This window comes from Cryptotermes secundus, unplaced genomic scaffold (genome assembly GCF_002891405.2).
Source record: "Cryptotermes secundus unplaced genomic scaffold, Csec_1.0 scaffold1170, whole genome shotgun sequence".
Classification (NCBI taxonomy): Eukaryota; Metazoa; Arthropoda; class Insecta; order Blattodea; family Kalotermitidae; genus Cryptotermes; species Cryptotermes secundus.
Window position 1 is genome coordinate 253572 of NW_019738365.1, and position 21472 is coordinate 275043.

The window sequence follows — 21472 nt, forward strand, 5'->3', positions numbered from 1 at the left end:
TAGCTGCTATTTTGTTTTACGTTCTAATAAGAAATTATTTTGACAACTATTCCAAATTATTTGAAGGTCTCTTACCATAGCCTATAACATTAACGGCCCTGGAGTACGAAATACTATTGTCACTCCCACAGAACAAGTTCATGCATCCGCCAAGTTGTTACTACCGGTTACAGGACGTTTAAGTACATGAAACTGGGCATATCCTAAATGCAGAATGATCATACCATGTTTCGTGATAGCTGTCACTCATAAAAAAGACTTGGACACACACAGACTCACGGGTCGTAAGATCTCACAGGAATACTTTTTTTTTTCGGGAAAGACAAATATGTTAAGGATGGCTATTTCTCGTAGTTTTATATCGTAGCATCCTGCTGCACGTCACTTAGCAAGAAAGACACATAGCATAATACAACGGGAAGAACAACCCGGCACTTGGAACATACGAGTGTATAGAGGTGACCATATATTAAAAAATTAGTAACCGAAGCCACGAAAACAGAAGGACAGCAGTTCCCTCAACTATAATTTTAAACACCTGATGATGACCATATTGGTCGAGGCATGTCGTGAGAAACTTCTAGAAAGTTAAAAGTTTTGTGATGTGCAAAACTTTTAAAAAACTTTTTGCATATAGTTCACTCATTAAAAATATTATGATTAATTTTTTAAGTAAGCACCGTTGCTAGCGCTGTCCAGGGCCATGCTATCGCCCTTTACCTCCATACGTACCGCACGTTAACTTGATTCACCTCTTTCAAGAGATAGGATACAGGCGTCATGGGTGAACGAAACACCGTCCCTGAGGGAACGTATAGAAAGTAAGCTTTATTAATTAATTGTGAAACAATCGCCAGCCTTCTTTCAACTGCTTAGACAAGAAACCTATTTTATCAGCAATCAGGCAGTGTTTTTATTCGAAATTATTCCTGTAATTCCATTCCCGAAATAGTACTTTTGACAGTTATGTTAGCAGTCTACGAATTACAGTAGCAGTGATGCATAAAAGTGTAGAAACAACTTTTTATTAAAATTTAGGTCTGTATTTTACAGTAAAAAATCTCTGCACTATTATCCAATAATATCAAAAGCTGGCACACTTCCCCTCTTCAGCTCTTTCGTTCATCCGTGAAGAGCAAAACTAAAAGTTTCGCGTGCTTTCACTCTACTTTCAGCACACAGCAAGGTTGTCCTCTCTCTCCAACCTCACATACACACGCCTGAAGATTTCCTGCTGAAAACATGATTTTGTTCCAAAAAAGTAGAGCCTAACCAAGCATGGACAATTATTATGTCCTTAATAACTTCCAAGTGGCCTACTAGGATATAAAGAATTTTAGAAATTTGTATTTTTCCTGAAATATATCTGTAGCAGTAAATGCAATTTGCATGCAGCAGCACTCCTGGTGACAATTCAGTTAACTAACTTTGTACCATTACCGTGGCCGTCCTTGTAGGACTATTGGATTAGTAATGGTTAACCCGGATTATAGGTTAGGGTTTGAAGCCCTGTAGATCCATACGAACTGAGGTCACTATTTTAATTTTCGACTACAAACTAAGTTTTTGAAAGTGAATCAGAAGAATTCGTATGGCTCTAATATAATTATGGAAAGAATTTAAATCAATTAGAGCTTCTTTCCTCTTCTGTTGGTAACTCGAATCCACGACTCACACCCACTTCAACGTTGCCTGAATTGAGAGCAATGTGGTTTCCAATTTAAATGCTACGCCTGGTTTAAAATATCTTCCAATGTTCCCTGTGATAGGAACTGTAGGAAATTTTAAAATAGAAAATTAAATGCGTTCTACATTTTCTGGCCGGAAAACATGATTAGAATCACTGGCCGACAAACTGTTCACGAAAGAATAATTGGTTGGGCAGCACAATTACTTAACAATACAAAATCAACTGCCAACAATAGTCGATATCATTGATATGAAAGTGAATATACAAAGAGAGTGGCATGCTTTAGTGTCAGTGGCGCTGGAAGAACTGTTGAGAGAAAGAGGCGTAAGTGCACGAGTTTGAAAGTAACCTGCAACCATCGCACGTTTAATAAAAAAAATGTTGATTTTCATCAAGATCTGGAAATCATTTGTATTATGTGAGAATTATTTTGAAGTCGCCGAAGGCGATAAACATTTCATAGTTAAATACTGAGGAATTTATAGCCTTGTCAATATTCTTTTTCTTGGCACTACAGCCCCAGTGGGCCTAGGCCTACCTCCATGAACTTCTCCGTTCATTTCAGTTCTTCTAGATCTTACACGTTCGGTAGCTCTCCTTGGGTGGGTGATCAGCTCGTCGCAAGGCCTCTACCTGTACACAAACACAGATAAACACACACACAAACTAAACATCCATGCCCTGTGTGGGATTCGAACCCAGGATCCCGGTTTCCAAGCGAGCGAAGGCAGTACATGCCTTTGACCGCTCGGCTACCGTCCCCGGCAGCCTTGTCAAATAGTAACACTAAATGAACATTCTGTAAACAAACTGGTGAAATAAATTACTATAAAGGTATAGTCAAATGTAATGTTGTTCCTGTGCTTAGTTAGTTAAGCACTATCCCATGAATATATATGGAGGAATTAATAATTCTGATAATATATATTAATCTCTCATTAGGTGTTGTCTAGGTGTTAAGCAATGCTTCACGATATCTTAATTGTGTCCCACTTGACTGGCTTATGCGCAGGTATAAGGACAGTAAATTAAAACATTAAGTTCATATAGAATTTATCCCGAAATATTCATGTTCGTTTGAATCAATTTCTTGCATATATTCATATTTATCTTGACCTATATAAGGTTTGATGTTTTCATAGCAGTGAAGATTCTTCTCAGTTATAACGCCCTGTAGAGTGGCAGTAGTTACCTACAATTCTGAGACCAAAGTGTTTATTTTGATTATAATATTTTCTGTACCATATTTACACAAAATTGATTAAGAATCGTTTTATTATTAGTAATATCTGTACATCGCCATATGCCACATTTATTTAAATTCGGGCCTCTTCCGGCCCGCGGGCTTTATGTTCCTTCCCCTTATCATCTTGGATGTCGAACTATGTTAGGCTTCTTGTTCCAAGTAATATGTTTATATATTTTGATTATCATTCTATAAACCCACAACGCTTCCTTTCTATGTTTCAGCTTTGATGTAAGAGGCCGCCCGTTTACCAAGGCGCTGTACTGGTCGGACAGTAATGCTTTCGGTCCCCGGGCTTACTTTGTGACGGGTTCAAAACCGGCGGGTCTGACGCTAGAATCGGTACAGTTAGACGACGAGGGCATCTATCGGTGTCGCGTCGACTTCAAGAACTCGCCTACAAGAAACTTCCAGATCAACCTCACCGTCATCGGTGAGTATAACCCGATATATCAAGACTGAAAGAATATATAAATCTTCGGGATATGTGCACAACTATATCAGACTGCCTCTTATGGAAAAAAAATGTAAATATCTCCCCAATATTTTCTAATAATAATTCTGTTTCAGGCATCAGTTCACAATCTCGTAAATATTATTAGTGGAAGAGAAGGCAACACGAGGTTTGATTAGAAAAAAAATTATAAATTAAGAGTTTCGAGGAAATCATTCACTAAAGTTACAGTGCACGAGTATGTAGACCGTATAAGTGTACTTCAAAACGAATAAGGATTTTCCGGAGTTCTGAAGAAATCTGTTTTGGCCTACAGCGTATGAAACATATAGTTTGAATTGGTTATAAAGTGACAGAGATCGAACAGTCTGGAAGGTTCCGCGTTCTTTGAAATCCATTTTAAAATTAACATTCCGCGGGTTTTGTTACAGCCATGGGAATAACTGTTTGTCTTCACTGTTGCACCCAGGTCGGTTTGGGCCCATTAGACATTTTATCTATTGAGTGCCTAAGGCTCTTTTCATGAGTATAGACGGCCGTAGTGTGAAACTGATCATTCACTGCCACCTAACGCGGAGAATAATGCGTGGAGATTTACCTCCATCCTGTTGTGCGTTGTCATGGCATTGTGCTTAAGAAGGGGGACAGTTACGGGTTTTCTCTTTATTTTCACATGCTTCGGTTTCCAAAACTTTCTGTCTCCCTGAAGTGTGACTATCGAATCCTGTTCGAATTCTTCATTTGTCATCAGTGTCATATAAACGCTCATATAAATTGATGTAATATAACCAGAGCTTTACGGAGCAGGGCAGTTCAAGAGAAACCAAAAATGGCTCAGATCTTCAAGATATTGACTATAGTCTATGGAACTTGAATGTTCTTTACCGTTAACACAAAAGCCTGCCATTGGTGCCTATCCAGAGCTAGATTAAATAGGTTCCACCCCTTCTAACACAGTTCTTTAAGATTACATTTTAATGATATCTTTTCATCTGCGTTTAGATCTTCCAAGTTCTATATTCACTTTAAATTGTCCAACATAACTGTTCCAATTTCTCATTTCATCCCACGTGCCACATTTCTCACCCATATTATCATCCCTGATGTCGTCACCCTAATAATATTTATGTAGACTACAGATTTTGAAGTTTCTCATTATTCAGGTTTTCCAGTCCCCTATTGCTTTATCTCTCCTAGAACCATTATTCTTCACAACCCCCAGTTCTCAGACAGCCTCAATCTATGTTCCAACGTTAATATAAGGGAAAGTTTCACATCTATACAGAAACACAGGATTATGTTTGCTGACATTATCAGGTGAAGTTCTCAGACAGCCTCAATCTATGTTCCAACGTTAATATAAGGGAAAGTTTCACATCTATACAGAAACACAGGATTATGTTTGCTGACATTATCAGGTGAAGTTCTCAGACAGCCTCAATCTATGTTCCAACGTTAATATAAGGGAAAGTTTCACATCTATACAGAAACACAGGATTATGTTTGCTGACATTATCAGGTGAAGTTCTCAGACAGCCTCAATCTATGTTCCAACGTTAATATAAGGGAAAGTTTCACATCTATACAGAAACACAGGATTATGTTTGCTGACATTATCAGGTGAAGTTCTCAGACAGCCTCAATCTATGTTCCAACGTTAATATAAGGGAAAGTTTCACATCTATACAGAAACACAGGATTATGTTTGCTGACATTATCAGGTGAAGTTCTCAGACAGCCTCAATCTATGTTCCAACGTTAATATAAGGGAAAGTTTCACATCTATACAGAAACACAGGATTATGTTTGCTGACAACATCAGGTGAAGTGTACATATTTTTAAATCCATTCTTTGCCACGTAGCTTCAGATTATGTCCGTTGAACTATAATTCTAGCTTCACATTTATTCACTAATTGAATGAAGGATAATGTTTATTTTTTATTGTTAACGTGTCTTTGAGAATGTTCCCTTAGGCATCAATGAAATGAACTTCGCATCAATAGCTTTGCACGGGCGCAGAACAATGATGGACTAGCGAAAACAGCTACGAACCTTTTGTTTCTAAAGCTATTCATTGTAGCACACGAAACTGCTCTTTTCGTCTTTTCTCTTTTGACTCTCTACTTTTTAAACTAATGTTATATGTTCCGGTTTCATAGAAGTTCGAAACTTTTTTTTAGGTTCTTGTTAATCACCCGCGGAATAAGGTCAGACGAGCCCTAACTAGATGGCGCTAGCTCTGGTCTGGTGTGGCTACTTCATTTCCTGACCCTACCTGAAATATCCGGCATTATCTCTCCTTCCTCACATAAATTATCACATCCTTAATTTTAGTTTCACACTAGCCGTTTTATACCCATCTCTGTCTCCGTCTCATTTCCTACTCCATTCCACTAACTAGAATGAAATATAAAATGGTTTCTCACAGCTTTATAGAAATAATGACAAAAGTACTGTACATTTATTTTATGAAACACAAGCAGAATAGTAGTTAAACCTCATGTTCATAACTCTGCGTGAGTCTTGTAATCATTCTATATATTAGAAGACCTAAAAGCAACGAACCCCTTTTTCCAATTCTGGTCTTTTTATTTAAATTCAGTTTTTCTTGAGGTCGGCTTGTAATTCATATTATCAATGTTAGTGAGTGATAATCGGATTTATAACATAACTCGTAATTACATGTAACTACAACGCTGCCACTGGTTTACACACTTTTCGGATCACTACTGCAAACATTAAGGCTTCCGGGTCTTCTTCAGACTTTCCTAGATAACGGCTCCCAACAATTGATATTCCTCTGCTTCCGCTATTTCATTCATGCTGAATTGCAACTGTCCCGAAACTAACTGCAACTCATGACCTTCTCCTAGTCGTGGCTGTTAACTCAGTGGCTGGTCGGTCGGGTAAATTGCTGCTGGCTGTAGCCAGCACAGTCAACCTTGATTTCAGATAACGTCGAGATGCATGATCATAATTTTATTCTTTCTAGGACTTTTAATTGTTTTGAAATGAAGCCTTCACTTCGACGAGAGGAGGGGGTCTATCTATTACTCGTCACTCCCTGTGTGATGGGGGCGATTCTAGCAGGCACTCACCCACTAAATAGCTATTTCCTATACACGCGTACATAAGCCACTCACTGACTTGTCCAGTTGTCGTTATATGACCTCGACACGGACAGCACAGAAAACACCATTTCCTACTGCTCCTCTATTTTGCTTACATATTTTTTTGCAGCAGACAACTATTTATCGAGTCATTGGCTAGAAATAGATATCTCTTCTGACTTTTATATCACAATGTATTATTGAATTATGTTATGTATGCTGCTTACATTATTGAGATCTGAGCAAAATCATATTTTTGCTCGATAAGCTGTAAAATGATGCATAGGGAATTACGTATCTCGAATTACTAACCATATATTGTCAAGTCCTTTCATATCTTGTGGGTCCAGTTATACTAGTACAGTAATGTTTTGTCTAACAACACTTTATCATATCCAGATAATAAATAATGTGACATATCAACGCATTGCCAGGCAGCGGCTCGATAAACACCCCGCGATACGCGCACGCAAGAAGAGGACGAATGTTTATAGCTCGTTGCTAGGCAACAGTCAGCGCGCCAATAGACTGTCGAGATGGCTATCACGTGACTTGTTTTCTGTGTGGTCTGAGCTACGCAACAGTAGGGGGCTGTGTTTTCTGTGTGTGGTCCGTGCCGAGAGGATATGAGAAAATACGGGAATGGGAAATAACTTCACTTGAGTTACGAAGTTCCAAAGGAACAACAGTGTGGTCAGGAGAAGAATTATAAGGCTTAGTGTGTGACGTTACATGTACTGTAAGTAACAGTAACCTTGAGAGTAAGAACTAATTATAATTACTACAAGTGAAGATCCAATAAACCAATTCACCAATCCAAACCCACGTCTTAGTCACTGAAACACGCGACAATATAATCATTTACGTAGCTTATGGACAAAGGAAGTGCGATAGTCACGGGACCATCCTTATTTTGCCCTTACGATTAATCTGTTTCAACGCTTATATTTATTGACTGGATAATGATAAAAGCTTGTTATACAAAACTTTATTCTAAGTGTCTACTGGATGTCTATCAGGTGCTACATCTCTTGATGTTATGCGTTGTATACCTCTGAAATCTGACAGTATATCTGTGTGAAATTTATAATGTAAACAAACTTCTCATCTCGTGTTTGTAGTTTAGGTCTATGTAAAACTGCATATCTCGTATCTAAAATTTAAATATAGCTTCATGTCTAGTGTTTATAGTTTATATAAAGTTTTATATCTAGTTTTCGTTAATTGTGTAAATTTTCACATTCATAATTTAATAAAGCTTCTTATCTCGTATAGCAAGAAATTCACGCTTTTCACGCTATACTGTCAAGGAATTTTAATTTGAACTACATAAAGCTGCATTGCAACGAGAATGCTGAGATATCAATTTCGTTTAGAATAAAAACCAATATGCTTCAGATATATTCATTTGGAGAACTGGCAGTATATTGCACATTGTTCTTAGTGTGAATATAAAGTTAACAAATTGACAGATATCAGCTTAGTTCCGCGTAGTGAATATTGTTTATATTTAATTAGTGTTTGTGTCACGCTGTAGCGTAGTTGGTTTAGACACTGTGACACAAGCCGAAAGGTCGCAGGTTCGAGTCCCAATGAGGTAGATTTTTTTAATTTACCTAATCCTTCCAGCCGCACTATGGCCCTGGTGTAGATTCAGCCTCTAACAGAAATTAGTACCAGGAATCTGTCTGGGGTTAAGGGCGGCCGGTGCGTAAGGCTGACAACCTTACCGCCAACTTTGTGCCGATTTTTAGAGAAAATGTGGGAGCCTCAACGTCTCACAACCCTATGGGCCTTCATGGCCTGTTACATGGATAGCTCTAATTTTTTTACATTTTTTACTTAATTTCTTTGAAAATAGAAGCACAAATGTGTGTTCATGGACGCAACCAGAATTTGTTTTTTGAAGAGGGCTAGGGCCAGCTATAAAATTTGCTTACACACTTACACGTGAGTCCTTTAAGATTACACTTACTGATCGATGTAGAGGATTCAGGATTCAGAAATGAACTTTTTAAATCATTTTAATTGCGGGTACTAATAGTTATATATTTCTTCCTTTCTCAATTTTGATTTCGCTTTCCGAAATCAAAGGGTAGGGATAGATGTATGCTCGGCTTCTTCCCCCCCCCCCACCGCTGAAGCTTCTGTATGTATGAGTACTTCCTAGTTACATGTCTGACATCTGAATTCAGAACGCAAACTTTCCACAGATATGAAGCTCTGAATTCGCGAAGTTTCCATCACACAGTGCAGGATTAATTGTTAAGCTGGTTTTAATTAAATAAAGGCAAACTTACAGAGCCCTACTTGCTTCCTGTCTGTCGGTTTTCCTGCTGTTATAAAGGCTGTGTCATACAAGTTCGCTCAGACCACATACGTGTATGTTCATGTCGTCAACAGGACAAACGTAACTTACGTAGGAGCTTCTGAGTTCAGAGAAATACCAGCCCCACCCTCTTCAATGCATGACGTGGATCTTTTCTGACGATTTATTATAATATATAATCAGCTTTTGTTATTATCATTGTTGTGTAAGATACATAGTAATAACATTGCAAACACATGAAATATGAATTTTCTTTTTCATTGTATGGCGAAAATTGATGAACCCATGAGAGATTATATAATGTCTGCGCGGGATGCATGAATCACTTTTATGTGTGTTGAAAACTGCATACATCACAACGACGAAAGAGTGTGAGATTCTTCTATGTGCGTATTTAGCACGAACTTTAGCAATAACTTACATAATCTTTCTTCAGTAATGCAGGCCATTTCTTTCAGCATGAATTAAAATTATCTTCGATGTAAATCAGTTTGCTCACTAAAGCTACCTAACCACTTAAAAAGCAGTGGTAACTGTATATGCATTACCGGACTTTAAAACTCTTGTGTTTTGCCCGCAGAGAAACTGTATGATTTCTTTATAATTATCAGTGTATAAAGAAATCATTCCATGTGCCTACGTCATGATATAACTAAGGAGATTAGATGCTGGCTTCTTGCTCCGAGACTCGGGTTCAATGCTTGGCGACTTTGTAAGCTTCATGATGGACGATGTGGCAGCATAGCAGTTTTCTCTTCCAGTTTCTTCGGTCTCTGCAGCTAATCATAATTCGGATAATTTGAATTCCTTCCTTGTTACCATCCCACTATTGCTGATTACTTATTTATCACAATAACTCTCGTCACGCAGCACATTATCACATCCTCGGTATTTAAGTTTGGGATTTCATGTCTGATCCGCAATTGGCAGGTTACAAAGAATCTTTTAAGTTTAACTTCTCTTTTAACATTAAGCAGTTGAGTTTTATAATGGATACTCCTTGTAATATGTGACAAGTATGAAATTAATATTTAAATATCGAGGAAAAATTCTTTACTAATGGAATATTATTATTAGATTACTATAATATTAGACAAAGATATTTTTCATCATTAAATTAATAATTATTTCATATTCTCAGCTACTTTCTTCTCCACGTTACGTGTTGGTTGGTTACTTGGCTTGTTTAATTAGCTAAACAATTGGTAGGGTGATACTTGATTAGTATGAACAAAATTAATTGAGATAATTTCCATCGTGTCTGAAATAACTTGTGTTTTATCAGAATAAGTGTTTATCATACTAATTTATACCTTATCTCCATTCATGTTTCGTTTATTTATTAAAATTAATCCTTGAATCTATCAACTAGAATACACATTAATGGTAGGATAGTGTGAAATATGTCTGTTACGAAGAAAATATGGAAGCAACTGGAGGGTTTGTCACCAGTTCGCAGGTCGCGTAAGTTGAGACATGGCTGTCCAAACGAAATTCACGTGACCCCATGCACAGGCACCACTAGAGGGCCGCGGTAAGGTGTGAGATGTATTTTAGACTGTTTAAAACTAAGTCTCACAGCGCGATTAAATTTATGAGATTTCGTGGTGTGACGCTTTTGTTGGCAGGGATAAAGAAAGGAAGATGGGGGAAGAAACTGCGGTTAACTTGTTCTTTATGTGCACTTTTTCACTTAAAAAGTTTCCGTGTGTTTAAGCTTTAAGCCAACTCCTACCTTACCCCTCTTCTTCTATACTTCTCTTGTTCTCTTTCATATCGCAGTTTCTTCTTCTCACACCTTGCACCACTTCTTTCTTTGTTTTGTTAATTCTTCTTCTCTTCCCAAGAAGTTAAACTGTTGTAGACATAGTGTCAAGTGTTTCTGTGCTTTCAAAACTTTCCCTCGTTTGCTTTCCCTTCGCTGCACAAGTTTCCTAACACTTTCTGGCAATTCTTATGTTCTGAACCTCAAACCAGCCTTCCCTTCAACCGAAATGAATCATTGGAATTTGAAGTAAAATGTACAGACTAACATTTGCAGTATAGCTCAATATGACATCTAACGTCTACGATATAGTAAACCTTACGGCGAGAGTGTGACAACCTTTTGTAAAATTCGCGATTTCGGAATATTCTTCTCTCATTTCCTGTATTATTTCCCCCTCTGTTCGTAACTCCATTAATCTCTTGTCCATTCTTTCTAGATTGTCACCTCGTCTCTCTTTCGTTCTACTCCTTTGTCTATTTAATTTCTCTTCCCCGTACATTTTTCATATCATAATACATTTAGCCTTGTCTCTCCTGTTCTCCTCATTCAAATTCATGCTGTCGCAGACAGAGTCCTTTGTACTGCAGAATCTTTGATACAGAAATATGTTTCTCTTTTCATACCCTCCTCCTTTAATCAACGGTGACCTTTCATATTTCATGAATATATTTCGTTCTTACAAACGATAAAGTAATTACTTGTATAAAGTTTCATCTTAGTTCATTTTCATAGAAATCATTTTCATTTAAAACTCAGTCTGTTCTATATCTTATAGCAGGATACTATATATCAAATTCATGGTTACAGGCACAATGTTACACATTTTCTAACAAATTAATTGATTTCATTTATTTGGATTTTTATTGTCCTTCGTTTTTCACGTGACCCACTGGAAATAAAAGAATCATTTACATACCGAAGTTTTTGAAGACCTTTCCGGCTGTCGACACATATAAATTTTGCTTAAATGAACTGGGCATTTGTACTAAACAAGAATCACAACAAGCACTTTTACATGCTCCTATATTACTGTTTTGTATCAAAATTTGGGCATAGAACCATTATAATAAAAAATTCCGCGGCATTAGTCTGCAAGCGAACTATACCGACCGAGCGACCGCCCCTTGTAGGCGAAGTTAGTGCCAACTTTAGCGTATAGAGGGTGTCTCATGGTCAGTGCAACGAATCCCCACTGCCGTTAATTTCGGTTTTCTAGACCGGAGACTCTATTTCGACGAAATAGGGCCTCAGTTATCCTCACGAGGCTGAGTGGACCCCGTTCCAGACCAACTGTTTCTCAGATCTGGTAGCTCCGGGAATCTCTGAATCTGTAGCCAGGAACTGTGACCACTAGACCACAGAGGTGGTCAGAACCATTATAATAACTAGTATGATTTCTTTTTCTACGTTTTCCTTATGTTATACAGCTGAAAATAATGAGTTTGAAGGACGTGGGTGTATGGATTTGATGACAATTCAAGCAACCAATCTCAGAATTCGCCCAGGAGACACAGGGGAATAACAGAAACTGCGATCAGGATATACCAGACTTCATACACCTCGAATTCGAAGCCGTTACTTCATGGTACTGGATCGTGCGGTATGAGAATATCTGTATGCAGTTTTCTTCCATCAGAAAGAACGCCACCTGACGACAGCGCACTGTCTTTCGTTTCGCGTTACAGAGCTCACGATCCCGAAAGAAAACTTAGAAAAAATATATATGCACTTAAGGTCTCGAATTTCGATACAAGAGAAATGATGTACATGCGTAGGCTCGACTAAAACTAGGAACCGCTTAAACGTACCTTCCGATTAACCTATACGTTTTACTTCACAATTATTAGTCAAAGTTTTTAACATTATATAGCCTAATTAATATACGAATATGAACAAAATTTTGAACATAAGAATCATACCCTTATTTTGTGTAGTAATGGGCTGGACGACTGAGGTCTCGGGCTTTGAGTCCTGGTGGGGTTAAGAATGTTTTCTTCTCAACGTCATCCAGATCGACTCTGGGGCCCACCCAGCCTCCTAAACAATGGGTACTGGGGGCTCTTTCCTCGGAGGTAAAACTGACCACTCACCTCAAAATAGTGCCGAGGTCAAGAAAGTGTGGATCTATACATCCGCTCCCCCCATACTTCTTCATGGCGTGATGCTTAATTAGTTAAGCACAAGGACAACTTTACGTACTGAATACAATTTGAATACGCTACATAGATATGTGTTTTTTTTTAGTTGTCCTTATTGGAAAGACAAATTTTTAGAACCTAAAGAAATGAAAATATTTATTAAGAAATTTCATCAAGGCTGTTTCGGAATCAGCGGCCGTGGTATCTTTATAATCCGCATCTTGTACGTTTGCCGGCGTACCGAGCCTGTGAGATTGGCTTACGGAGTTGCTCTTTCCGTCTGTTTCACTGGTATGAAAACACTGCATTTTACCAGTTCAAGTAGCGCTAGCACCCGGCGGATATATGCAACTGCTTGCTCATGAGTTTCGTTAGTTCCTCCCATAAAATTTCGTGAATGGCTAGTACCTAAAATTACACTGCAACCTTTTTCTTCAATTTCCTTTTCAATTCTGTATTCATCACCAGACATCTTTTCATTCAACACCGTGTAATCTGACCTACTGAAATTGTGTATATATACAATATATATATATATATATAAGAAGAATACGGAAATTTCGGACGAAGATCGGATTCTGTCACTAGCCTCTAGTAAAATATGTTAACTCTGTATACAAATACACTTTCTTACTCTTCTTTTATGACGAAATATATTCACGGTTATATTTCGTGTTCTGATATTTCCTTATGTTTCTTCATTGGTGCTCTTTATTTCGATCTGTATCTTATTTCACTTTTGAAATGTCCACCAGATCCTTGCTCTATTAGTCTTAGTTCTAAGGTTCCCTTTCCTCATTTTCCGGTTGAGTCTTGTTGTGTGTACGATGTAAGCAGTTTCTGCTCCGTTTCTCCTCTTCAAATATTTCTCTTGCAGTTGCGTCATTTGAATCTGACACTAGGAGAATCATCATAAGCTTGAAACTCGCTCCGCCCATCAGTTCTTTACACCTTATGCATCAAAATTTCACTTTACAAATTAAGGAGAATGATTTTATTTACGAAATGAGAATTTAAGGAAATATCAAATATAAGGCAAGATCTGAGGTTTTCACAGCGGTGACTATGAAGACCGTAGTATTCTGGGATGTCACGTCATGCAGATCTTGTGTAAGATGACGTTTCGGAGGAACGTATCGACTCCATCTTCAGGGCACAAAAATCCACGAGTGAGGAACTAGCGTGAGCAGGCGAATGCAATTTTCTTTTACATTCTAAGGAAAACTCATTAATACAACTTGAATGTCTTCTAATATCCGCACATATTGGCACTTCTAAAGAGTTTACCTCGGAAGTTCGAAATTCATGCATTTCAGTATTATTGGTGGCAGTAAATTTAAAATCACAAATTCGGAATGGCGTGTATTGGCATGAAAGTCGCGCTCTGTCCATCATTTTGTTGTTAAGGCGACTGGCACTCAGGACACAAATGGTAATATAAGTCTATTGGTCCTTATCAGCAAGAAAATTAACGTGGTCAAAACAAATATTGAAGAAAGCAGTATTTTTGGATTTGGCACCATGTATATGTGGTGTTAACCGACGTTTCGGTGGAACGTATCGCCTCCATCTTCAGGGTAGAAGGAAAAAATATAAGAAATCCTCAAGCGAAGAGACCGTGAGAACCGGTAAAAGCAGACCAGCATACGTTCCTCTGAAACGTCGGTTAACACCACATATACACGGTGCCAAATCCCAGAGGACTGCTTTCTTCATAGTCACCGCCATGAAAGCCTCAAATCTTACAAAACAAATATTGTTCGTGGTCCGTTAGAAGAGAAAGCAGAGAAATGAAGATATAATTTTTCTGCTGAAGAAGGCAGTAGCCTTTGCAGAGAAAGCCAAAGAAGAATCTAATGGCCAGAAAGATAAGCAAAGCGGCAGCTTTCCTGAATTAGAGGCACATATTCAAGAACGTATTTAAGAGCATGAGTGTTGAAGATATCGTTAAGTACTTACAGAGTTTCAAGTACACCACCATACGCAGGTACGTCGAGATTGGTTTGGGCAGAATCTTGCAGCATGGCAAGCAAGCGGAAGGTTTTGTCGGCGTTTCACATTTAGACCAAGTATTGAGGAAGTCAACTGCAGATCTTTCAGGAAATCTCTTAACTATTGTTTCTCTGATAAGAAAGGGCTGTCTGTCAGTCCTACAGCAAAAACCAAACCCCTAAAAATGTGTTTCCTGCATAGAAATCAAGATAGAGTTTTATATAAGGAAATGAATAGTGGTTTGAGTGACAGTTAAGCGCAAGTTTTCGGCTGTTTCCTTCAGTAGCGATTTTGTTGCGATGCGAGAGGAAACGGGCTCTGGCACTTCCTGGAGATGGTAATCTTGTGCCACAAAAGCCCACTTGAGTTAGATTAAAGCTGTCATACAATGACTACACGGTTTCCCTTCTCTTCTCTCTGTTCAGCAAAAAAGAACTTCTATTTTCTTTAGTTTAGATTAATCTCCTCAAGATAATTTCCAGTAAATTGGTGCCCGACGTTTTAATTACAAACCCCTTTATTACTGTCGAGAAATTTTAGCTTCCACGCAGAATAAACTGTAAGGGGTGGCTCTGCTCTACGTAATGGGGGATAAACAAAGAAAATCCATAATCTTGAGGCTGTAGTCTGTAATGGATCAGGTGACTTCTTGTCTGAAAAAGACAACAACCGTGACCGAGAAGTAAGCTCGTTTCAAAAAGGAATATCCATCTAAAAGTTTGTGACAATTGTACATTAATACAAATATTATGTTTGTGGACATTATCCATTGTCCTGTTTATTTCGAAAAATATATATATGAAATACATTTAATAAATATCTAGGAACACCGTCCTATTTATTTTGAAAAAGAAACAGGACATTGTTTTTGGATAAAGACAGGACGATGGATAATGTCCAGAAACATAATGTTTGTACTAAGAAATATCCAACTTGGCATTGAGCTCTGCATTTTCTGTGTATGGAGTATTTAGAGGGATAAAAGTACATTCTTCTTAGTTTTAATCTCCTTTCAACTCCGTCTGGGTTTGTAAAATGTAATTATAAGCTTAACATGTAGAAATATGCGCTTATGGTTTTATTGAAGACAAAAACGTGTACCAAATTGCAAGTTTAGTGAATACGTACGTATATTACAAATAACAACACAGTGTTTACCAGTGTTTCCGGTCTTATAAGTTAAAATAAAATTAACGCAAGTTATTTTTTAATCACACTGAATTCTGTGGATGAACGTGGTTGTGTGCATTTGCGGTTCATGTCAGGTCAGTGATTAAATATGTGTGTGAATCACTTGACTCTCATATTAACATTCGTCTTTACATTCATTCATGTACTGTATTCGCTACCTTACACAGTGATCTAAGCATACCATATGTAACAGAATTCATCAGAGCCTACGCGGAGAAACACAAAAAACCGGACCACTGAAAACAATAACCAACTAATAAGAAACCTCTTCAACCAACCAGCAATAGAAAGAAGACTAAATAGAATGTGGCCAGAGGATCTCATTAGATAAGCACCAGAGAATCATCGGAGGATGATACCTGCTTCAATATTACACACACCCATCCCTTTTACTAATCACTCTATTTATGTATACTGAGTAGATTGTATAATAAAAAAAAGGTATTGTATGAAATATCATAGTTTTATAGAGCAAGGTAGTTAAGGGAAGGTCCCTACTTATATTCTACTCTGATGGGAGGCAGGTCTAACAAATAACTTTGAATATAGTTCAGGGTATTTTGAAAAAAGAAAAGAACCATAAGCGAATTGACTGGAGTACAGTAAGCAGATCAGGTAACACATATTTCAGACATTGAATAACTGAAGTACGTACTCAAGTGCATAGTGATTTGGCTTATATGCTATGTTTAGTGATATGTATATTTTATTTTTAATGAAAGAAGTCTACTCTAATGACATGACAGATGCCCCATTTATGGGGTACCCAAATGGAAGGTACTCACTCTTGCAGATGATCCCTTCTTGAGAAACTGCCAATTGTGCAGCTACTCAAGAACTTCCCTGTATTATATGGAACTCAAAGGTTCGTTACAGCATTCACAAGAGCCTTCCACTGGTCCTTATTCTGAGTCAGATTAATTCAATCCATACCACCCCATCCTATCCCTCTAAGATCCATTTTAATATTGTTCACCCACCCATGTTTTGGTATTACCACTGGTCTCTTCCTTGTGGTTTTTCCACCATTATCCTACATGCAGTCCTCTTCTCTTCATTCCTGCTACATGCCCTGCACGTCTCATCCACCTTGACCACAAATAAAATAATCATATCTCAGAAAGCCTTTATTATACACATTTATGGGTTACACCATTACAAAGCCAAGCTATCGAAGATTTTTCTGAGTATATAACACGACAAATATTAGCCTAATTGGAAAGCAAGAAGGAAAGAGACCACAGGGAAGACCAAGGCATAGGTGGGTGGACAATATTAGAATGTTATGGATTGGATAAATCTGGCTCAGGATAGGGTCCAGTGGAGGGCTCTTGTGAACACGGCGATGAACCTTCGGGTTCCATAAAATGCTGGGAAATTCTTGAGTTGCTGCAGAATTGGCGGCTCCTCAAGAAGGGCTCAGCTCCATGAGTAAGTAAGTAAGTAAGTAAATATAACACGACAAATATCCAGACGATATTCGACCGCGTTCCGTTCTGTTTGAAGCATGTTTGGTGTTACCGTAGCCACAGCGTCCCCTTATGCCGGCTTTCAGGTGTTGAAGGTCGTTGATCTTAACCTGGTAGACAATGTTCTTCATATAACCGCACAAGAAAAGATCCAGTGGGGTTAAATCTGGCGACTTTGGAGGCCAAGCGATTGGTCCACCTCTGCCGATCCCTCATCCAGCCATCTCTCTCTCCAGCTGGTTCCTAACATTGTGGTAGAAATGTGGCAGCGAACCATCTTGTTAGAGGACAGTTTGAGGTGATAATCGGGGCAGAGTCCAAATACGAACGTCCGGTCACAATCTTTTCCGAAATCAAAGACGGTCCAATCAACTTTTCATGCATTAATCCGGCCCACACTTTCACTGTGGGGCTGCCTTTCTCCAACTCACATGTGACATGCGGAGTTTGGCTGCCCAAAATCCTGCAGTTATACCTATTTACACCTCCATTGACATGGAACGTCACCTCGTCGAAGAAGGACGCTTGGCGGATATCGGGTGACGTGTCAGTTCTTTCTAGCGAGTGCACACCGAAGTTTGTGCGTGCTACTTGGCCACTCAGTTTCAGTGTATGAAACATTTGAATCTTGTACCCTCTTAGGAGGAGACTTTTGTGTAGCACACCTTGCACTGTTGAACGTGAAATTTGCAACTGCAAGCTAGCAGCAAGAATTGATCTGCGCGGACTTCCCTAGAATGCCTCTCTAATGCGATTGACATTTTCTTCAGAGGTCCGTGTCCTTCCAGGAGATTTTACACGCAACAGACTACCTGTAGTCCTCGGTTTGTTGCCCCAGAAAGGAATCCTTTTCTGTGTAGGAGGTTTAACTCCATATTGTGTTCAAAAACGACGCTGGACGCCGTAAGAGATGACAACTCTGATGTTCTTGTTGTGTCGACATCATTACTGAACTCACAGTAGGTCACCAGCTGGCGCATGCGCGTAAGTCTATCATGAAAATAAACTTAAAAGAGTTCTCCTTTCCGATAATATAAACCGGATACGTATATGACAATTATTTTCCGAGATATAAATTATTTATTTTCAATATCTTTCATCCGGACACTCTGTATATAGGATTATCCCGCGCCAATGGTTTCTGCATTTGGGTTAGTTTAATGCATACAATTACTGGCAATCCATTTGCAATTTGTTAAACAATTCCGTTCCGATTTCATTAAAGTGAGTGATTGCATATGCACAACGATTTGCGCAGTTGTTGGAATTGCCGTGCAGGAGCGGGTATATTTATTTATCCGAAATAAAAACATAAACTAAAACTCGTTAAAGAAACTAAGACTGCATGAACATATAATTTGGAAAGCTGGCGATGTTGTTTTAATAAAGTCGCAGATGGAAATTATGATTCATTACAGCGGTACACTGACGTCTGTTTTCCTACTAATTGTTCATTTCCCCCCTCACACACCGTATGTCTCCAACCCAGCTTCGGTACGTAGTACAAAGGACTAAAGTGGAGTGAGTTTGAAATTATTTAAACGACTACCGCCAGGGTTATGAAAACGTATACCATTCAAAGTCAACTTCACATGTTTCATTTCTCATACCTAACTCAAGATTTCAGTATATTATTACAGAACTCTCCAAGTGGAGGGTAAATTTACAAACGGTTCACTCAGGCCTGACATAACAGAGGATCCTTCAAATACTATGTGTAGTCTCGCTCTTAACAAGAAGAACTATTTTAAAACCAGAATAAAATATATGTACAAAAACAAAAACAGTAAGTTGCAATGAAATTACTAGTGATGAAGTACAATAGATATAATGAATGCCGGCTTATTTTATGTAACTTCAGTATTGAAATCAAGGGGAGGATACATTAATTTAAATAAAGTTGTAGGAAAATAATTTACATTACTTTCAAAACCGATTTAATTAATTAACCGTTTGAAACACGAATATCTTTTGACCCAGTTACTGCCTCACAGAAGTACACTGCATGCACGTTATAGAGAACAGCCGATAAATTCTGTGACTCCAGGTACCATGATATCCAAATTAGCACGTGGGTCAGTTTCTCGGGTTACAATTTTGGAGCGATAACGTGATCAGTGGCCTCCGTCTAATGCCGAGGTTAAGCCTGCTTCAAATTTTACTTTCGCTACATTTCTACCCCTTAATATGGAACCGGGATAGCGCAGCGACTAGTTACGGGCTGGACAACTGAGGGATCGGAGTTCGAGTCCCTGTAGGATCAAGAATTTTCTCTTCTCAACGTCGTCCAGACCGGCTTTGGGGCCCACCCAGCCTCCTACCCAATGGGAATCGGGAACTCTTTCCCCTAGGATAAAGCAGCAAGGCCATGAAACTGATCACTCACATCCAACACTTGCCGAGGTGAAGAAAACGTGGATCTATATATCCACTCCCCCATACCCCTTTATGGCGAAGTGCTTAATTAGTTAAGCACAGGAACAACTTTCCGTTTCTACCCCTTAATGCCGTGATTTTTATCCATAATGACTGCTTTACAGTTACCTTTCATGTTTTAGCTTGTCAGTACGAAGATATTTATGTCTCTGATTTTGAATTTCTGGTACTTTGTATGGAGTTGGGCAGACTCTTTTGTAGCACATTGCTCGTATGACTGATTATGTATTTGTATAAAGCCCAGTCACATGAAATTTCTGAATAACTTTTGGGTAATGCAAATTTCCCATCATGTCCCTTAGCAGCCTCAGCTTAAAATATGTATAAGGCAACCTAAACGAAATTGGCCACAGAAGTGATTTTTCATAGATGGGAAAATAATATTAACTTAGATCTTAAACAAAAAGCGGCAATGTCTTTTGACGCTTAGTTGCCTTAAAATCTACTCACTAAGCCTTAAAGAAATAGTTTGGATAACTGTATTCATCCGATTATAGGTAAGAGTGACAGAATCAGTGAACAGAACTGTACCTATGAGTTTCATAAAATGCAGAAAATTCTTGACCAGATCGGCAGCACTCGTCTTCTAAAGAGAGACTTTACTAGAAGGAGTTATGTGGAGAAGGCAACTGCTGGAATCAGTGGTCAACTTGTAGAGTTTCCTCATAAGGAACACGCTTGCATATGTAACGATTTGAAATTGAGGCAAAAGAAGGCCGGTACAATGATACCCATATCTGCCCTCATGCGGTGAAAGCTTGTATCACAGCCGCATCTGCACTGCTACGCTGTAGTGGCGTCCGAGAACTGTGTAGCCGACGTAGCTGAGTAGGGCTCAAATCCATAAGTACGCAACGTCTGTACTATGTTCAGTTGTTGATTAAAACGTGCTGCTCATTGCAGTTCCTGTGCCACTAAGTCCTAGATTTACGGCTTTCTTTAAAAATGGAAGGTACAGCTGAATCAATATATATCTCCTTTCCCCTGAATGGACATATGTGGAAAGGTCTAAGGAATTTGTTTACATTTTTAAATCATTTCGACGAATCTTATAAGATCCTTTTGTTTTATACTGTGCAGTTCCAAATTATTTTTTTTTCATATTTATGTGTCTTTAAAATGAACCATTATATAACTTACGTTATTTTTTTTTTTATAAATTTTGGTAGGTACGATTATAATCTAGTTATGTAATTTTAATTTGATATATTTCAATTATTTTATTCTCCATAAATTAACAACTACAAATAATTATAACACAGTACAACGAAATATTTTTAAGAGGGAAGTGTGTGTAGAAGGTAATTAGACTCTATGTATCCTACTCTGCACTTCTTGTTTACATTTTGTTTCACTGCTCGCTAAATATCAGCGCGTCCCTTTGTTATGAGCCCTCTACATTCCCTTGCTACACCTAGCTCCCTAGTATTATTAAAGGCTTTTGTCCTGCTTTGTATTATCGCTGTAACATATATTTGCTAGAAGTCTTGAAATACTACAATTCTATGATATATGTAGTGTTATTCTTAAATCTGGCTGTCACAGTACACACGCGGTCTATGGCATTAACTGTCTTCGCTCCTTCGGTCACTGGGGTCGTGGGTTCGAATCCCACTCGAGGCCTGGATGTCTGAGTGTGCGTTTATT

The 21472-nt window shown here is 38.4% G+C and overlaps 1 protein-coding gene across 2 annotated transcripts in view; it reads left to right on the forward strand.

The window, feature by feature from the left end:
- Nucleotides 1-21472, forward strand: part of LOC111870997 (hemicentin-2) — a 322577-nt gene that overhangs the window by 145352 nt on the left and 155753 nt on the right. For both annotated transcript variants that reach the window (XM_023863703.2, XM_033754061.1), the window contains exon 2: nucleotides 3161-3369. In XM_023863703.2, coding sequence (XP_023719471.1) covers nucleotides 3161-3369 — 209 coding nt within the window. The remainder of the gene's footprint in view (nucleotides 1-3160; nucleotides 3370-21472) is intronic.